At 36.9% G+C, this 6,000-nt stretch overlaps 1 protein-coding gene across 1 annotated transcript; it reads right to left on the minus strand.

Moving 5' to 3' along the window:
• Positions 1–1,536: 1,536 nt before the first annotated feature.
• LOC125567846 lies at positions 1,537–5,438 on the minus strand. Its single transcript, XM_048728475.1, has 2 exons — positions 2,162–5,438; positions 1,537–1,968 (listed from the first exon to the last, which is right to left on the minus strand). The coding sequence occupies exon 1, from the start codon at positions 4,591–4,593 to the stop codon at positions 2,164–2,166; it is 2,430 nt and encodes an 809-aa protein (XP_048584432.1). The 5' UTR covers positions 4,594–5,438; the 3' UTR covers positions 1,537–1,968; positions 2,162–2,163.
• Between the last annotated feature and the right edge of the window lie 562 nt (positions 5,439–6,000).

A 6,000-nucleotide genomic window follows, 5' to 3' on the forward strand; every position in this document is an offset into this window, starting at 1 on the left:
CCACGCGCGCGCACGCGTGCGGTACTTGCAACGGAAAGTCGCACGTGCTTCCTCGAAAATGAGTGAAATTGTGAAATGAGTGAAGTTGTTGTTGTGGTAAAAAACAAATTTCCAGGGGTTGAGCGTGGTATGTACTCTTATTTCCCACTCTACACGTCATCTTCGAGGCCAAAATTTGTTGTGGACTCACTCGACTTCGTCTCGTGAGTCCACAACATTTTGACCTCGAAGATGACGTGTAGCGTGGGAAATAAGAGTACATACCACGCTCAACCCCTGGAAATTTGTTAAATCTGCCAATTATAACTTTCCCTTCTTGCAAAACAATTTTTTTCTGCTTCTACTTTTATTTTTTGTGTCTCATGGTAATTACTCTTCTGTCTGTTGTGTTTTTTGACCCCCCAAAATAGCTCTGTTGACAAATAATCATTTTTCTGGCAGATGCGAGAAATAGCGTGAAAATTGATTTCCGCACCTATGTGCGTAAGTGCCAAAACCCGGGGGAAACGAGGGACTGTACTCCTACCAGAATTGTTAAACCAAGGGGAAACAAAATCGAAAAAATATATAACAGATTCGAGAAAAAAGAACATACCCTTATCAACGTACACCATATTTTCTTTTTTGCTTGGCCGTCACAAGAACAGTCGGCTGATATGCTTGTGCAACGCGCGCGATGAATGCGGGACTGTCCCGCGGACAGTGGTGACTTTTTGTTCTAACCTAATAGCGCGCGTAGTTTCATTTTGACGCCCATGATTTAGGACATCGACTAACTGGATATCAACATGGGCAATATGGATATCATATATGCGAGCCCCCCTCCCCGCCGAGTTTCCGATCAAACGGGCACTAAATAGCTTTCACTCAAATGAATATCTAGACAGTTCTTATGGAATGTTTCAAGACATTACCAAAAATCAGGGACATTTTGTTCAGGCGGTATTTTTTGACAGCGGTCTCATTTAGGCGTTACTGCGCATGCGTCGGAATATCAGCTCACCCAAAACAAAATGGCGGAGGGAAGACAGAGATCAAGAAGAATTGATTATAAAGCACTGAATAATGTTTCATCTGCCGATTTTAATTTCGATTTTCAAAGAAAACGAAAGTATAAAAGTGGATCAAAGGTATATGATGTGGAAAGGATAATAAGTCAGCGAATTACCTCCAGAAACGTAAGTGATAGTTTGCTCGAGCAAACCTTTTTATTTGAGTAGAATCCCAATTTTGTTAAAATATAAATTGGAAACTCACATTTTTGGTTTGATTTCAAAAGGAATTGTACACCGAATTTCCATTGATTGCTGTATTTTTGTATTTTGTTTCGATACAGGGGGATAAAGAGTACCTAGTGAAGTGGAAAAATTGGCCGATTTGGACTAGTACTTGGGAGCCAGCGAATCATTTAACAGAAGCTTTGATTAGGTGAATATTCTGAAATAACTCCTCAATAATGATTTTTTAAAAAAAATATTATTAATAAAAAATTCCGGAAGTCATAGCTTCTGATCTTTTGATGTATTTTGAACTTTCAGATCTTACCTATTCCCTGTAATAACACCTGAAAGACTAGAAAATGCATCAGCTTTGTTTTTGGAGGGGATTACAAGCATCTTGAAATCCAAGGCAGTAAAAGCTGTACATAGCACCGAAATCCGTATTGATCATGACATAGTAAGATACATATTTAAGGGCTGTGGTAAATTAGCTGCTGACAAGAAGTCTATGTTTTATGAGAAATCTGATTTCAAAAGATTTGGCCTTCCAGTGTATTGGTATTACTGCCTGGATGAACATGGACAAGGAATTACAGTGGATTTCCCCATCAAAATCAAAACTGTCCTTTCATACACAAAAGCTTACTACATAGTGTCATGTGGGAAATTAGAAAAGAGCCCAACATCTCCTGTAGAAAAAATAGTTATAACTTTAAATAGGAAAGCTTGTGATCAGCACAATTTGTTTGTTTGATTTTTTTTATAATATATTTTTTTATCATTCATAGGATTTAATAATATATGACTCAATAGAATAATATATGTATATACAAAGAAATTGTTATAACATCACCAAGGAAATGTTGAATAGTTTTAAAATTATTTACATGACAATTTATTGTACTGTTGTTATTAATAGCATTGTTATTGCTACTTATAATGTTTATTCATCCAGAGTGTTACTCGTAGTTGCAGTATAATTTGATTCTGTGTTCCTTCTTCTTTTCCTTGAGTCTAAAATTTTGCTATTCCACCATTCCTCATTTCGCTTCACATATTTTCTCTTCTCTCTTTCGTGGTGCTCTAGAGATTTTTGCCTAGACTCCAAAAGCAGAATGTCCTTAGCTGCATCCCATTTATTGGACTTTTGGTAGTATATGCGCTTAGCATCATCGTTGTTTTTTTCCACACCTTGCCCTGAAAACTGTATGATTGGCCCATGACTTAAGATAAACTGGGGTATGTGGTATGGAACTGCATGCATGTATGGGGTCACCCTGGCATTACCATAACCAACACGTTTCGCACCAAGCTTGGAAAATAATTCTATCCATGCTTTGGCCTTTTGGTGAATAGAATCTGGTGTAGTTTCATCAGCATTTGCACAGCATATCAGCAGGTATAATGAATGGAAGTCTTCCCAAAGCTTTATGACCTCAGACTTGGTTTCATCAAAGAGTATATTCATGGATTTCAGCTTTTCAGGAAGAAATTTCATCAGCTTTTTTTTGTCAGAGCCAACTAAACTTGTCCAGTCTTTCTGCTTACTTGATTTTCCATCTGCATTCAGTTTTTCCCACACATTAAATGTTATGCCAATGTCATTAATTGCTTTAATTAGCTTATCAAGGCCTATGCCTTTACATTCTCCTCTTGGTTTGTGCATATCTTCTTTGCTGTCTTTTTCCATTACTTCAATAATCAAATTTTCTGTCAGCCTGTCTGTTATCCTTAACATCATATGCAGTTCATCCAGAATGACATGATCTAGTTCAATCTCAAATAAAGGTGGGTTGATACAACAATAATTCTCTTTCTTTTTTGTACACCACTCCTTAAGTGATTTGATTGTTCTTTTCATTGTGTCTGAGTTGTAGTATGTTGATTCATGTTTCATATTCCACCTCTGAGACTTGTGAACTATACACCACAAACAAGCATAATCAGAAGTGGCACCACTGAGACCCATTGAAAGCAGCAAAAATTTCAAATCACCCCCAAGAAAAAACTCTAAAGGAATTTCTTTGTCTCCCAAAGTGACTTTTTTAGCTTTCACATGCTCATTAATATCCTTAATTAGACTGTTGTATGAAACTTTCAGTGTTTCATATTGTTCGGGTCCATTCACAATTCCAATCGTATGGTTTCCTTTTGATGCATTGTATTCACCAGACTGCAGCAATGAGAAAGAGAGAATCATAAAATTGGTTGTTCTTGACATCTTTGCCCCATCACCACTTATTTTAACTTTTAGTGGATTTTTAGTGAAATCAAAAGATGGGTGTGAATCCAAATACTTTGATATGACCTCCTTTAGCAGTAAGGAAAAGGAACGTTGAGCACCAGGGTCAGGGCCAGGCACCCTCTCAATGTGGCAGAGAGAATTGAGCTTGTCCCTCTTTTGTTTAATGAGGTAAGATCGAGGGATATCATTTGTTAGGAAACTGAGTTCATGATAGCATTCATCACTTACACAAAATTTGTCTAGTAGAAACAATACTTGTTCAAGCCTATGGTTCTCTTCCTCTGTAAGTCTTTGAGTTTCATCACTATTTTTTTCCTGTTCATCATAGTTCAAAGTATATATTTTGCCATCATCACTCTGATCTTTAAAAGCAATAGATGCAATGTCCAGACCAAATGTCTTTGAGAACCAGAGAGCACATTGAGCTCTCTCTTTTAGCTGTTTAAGTTTTCTTGATTTTTGTTTTGTACCAACCTCAGAAATCTTTTTTGAAGAACAACACAATTTTTCATCCCCTTCCTCTAATGCCAGTGCATAAGCTTTGAGTTCTTCATTTAGTGCTTCTAAAACTTCAATTTCTTCACAATTTGTTTGTTGAACTTGCTTAAGCTCTTCCAAAAGTGTTTTTTTCTGCAACTCCAAATCAGTGCATTTATTTTTCCATTCTTGAAGTTCCAGATTCACATCTTCATATTCATCTCTGAGCTTTGAGATAGATTCAAGCTCTTTTGAAAGGATACTGAATTCTGCATATCTTTTATCCAGTTCCCTTCTGTTCCTTCCACCTTTGCACTTCTTATAGAGGGAGAGAACTTTTCCAGTTTCCCTTCTTAGATTTTCTTCCAACCGTCCACTTGATCCCTTTGCAATAGCCCAACAGTGTCCAGGTACTGTGGCATTGAGCAGGTCTGTTAGACTATAACAGCTTCCATCTGAGGTACTTTTTTGTGAAAAATTATTCCATATTTTGAACAAAGGAAATGGAACCTTAACAGTGAAAGCAACTTCAAATAGCTTTGCAGATTCTCCAGTTAAATAAGCAAATGAACTCCTTGGATTAATCTCTGAATCAAATTTTAATTTCCAATCTATTGCTTGTTTAGAGTATTCGGATAAAATCTCAGACATATTTTGTTGCTCTTAGTTAGCTCTGCTAGCTCAGTGTTGGAATTTTATTAACCACAGGAATCCCATTATTTATTTGATTAAGTAAAAAGCAATATAATGTACAAAAATATTCGAGAATCTAAATATTAGATATTGTTTTGAAGGATCATGAATGCAATGAGTACACTGGCCTTGATAACTTCGTCCTACATGGCGAATTTATTATAATTTATTATACTTTCTCTTGCCTCTCTTATACCCCCACGAATCTTTTTTGCACCTTTTAGGCCTGGTTACATAGGCTTAAAATGGCGGAGAAAGAAGTGGTTTAGTAGCATTTACTCGAAGATTTCAGAGGTTTTTCTCAAGCTACAAACCGCGGTACCTCAGATTCAGATAGCAATACTTAAAGAATGAAATTCAGGGACTTCGACAGAGTTTTGCCCGTTCCAAATGATTATCAATTGCCATTAAAAATGGCTGTTTCACGAGATCATGCTGCCTTCGATAACATGGGAAGACCGCGTAATCGATTCATCGATGTGCTGCAACATCATTTCATGTATTTGGTGAACTACTATTACAAGTTTGAAGAAAATCCACGGAGAGTTTTATGGTATATTTAGCTATAATATTGCCCGATCAAAACTTCCATGAAAGCCTCAAAAACCAATCCTGGTAAGTAGATTGAAGTCAGGTAAATAAGTTAAGAAGACCGCAAAATTGTATTAGTTTGCATAAATACTATATTTCGAGCTTTTCAAATTTCATTGCATACAATCTTTGAAAATAATCGGCCATTTTTAAATGGCATTTCAGACATGCGCCGTAAAAATAGCCGCCATATTGTCCCTGATTTTTGGTAATGAAACCTCGAACAAGGCGAATTCTACTAAGATACTGCTTTCGTTTCCCAGGAGAGTTTGTATTGTAGATGATGAAAAAAAAAACGTGAATCTGACGAATCTAGAAACCCATCAGGCCGTCACCAGACTGTCCAAGACAGTCAACCTCGGCAGAGGTCTCTCTTGCGAGCACACAAGAAACCGAAAATAATAGGCACAAGACACAAAAAAACTTGTAGTTTTTGTTCGTGATCGATACCCTGCGAGCCGAGCTTTCTCCTGTGAGTCTTTGATCTTTTCGTAAGCAGTCGTCTCTCAGACACGCCGACTTGCTACAAAATGAAACAGACCTCACAGGAGAAAGCTCGTTCACAGGATAAGTGATCGATGATAGATGTTCACAATTTAGTAGTTCAAAAGTTCAAACTAACTGGTTCAAACAACACAACGCATTTGTAATAATTTCAAAACCTCAATAAAGAAATGATATATTACCCGATCTATTTTCATTTACAAAATAGCTTCTGAAAGCATGAATATTCATGCCCGAACTCGCGGTCGCATCTCTCTTTGATCTCTTGTT

Source organism: Nematostella vectensis, chromosome 1 (genome assembly GCF_932526225.1).
Source record: "Nematostella vectensis chromosome 1, jaNemVect1.1, whole genome shotgun sequence".
Taxonomy (NCBI): domain Eukaryota; kingdom Metazoa; phylum Cnidaria; class Anthozoa; order Actiniaria; family Edwardsiidae; genus Nematostella; species Nematostella vectensis.

Bases quoted from the DNA above. Each gene is read 5' to 3' on its own strand.
- LOC125567846 (XM_048728475.1), bottom strand. From the start codon at position 4,593: ATGTCTGAGATTTTATCCGAATACTCTAAACAAGCAATAGATTGGAAA.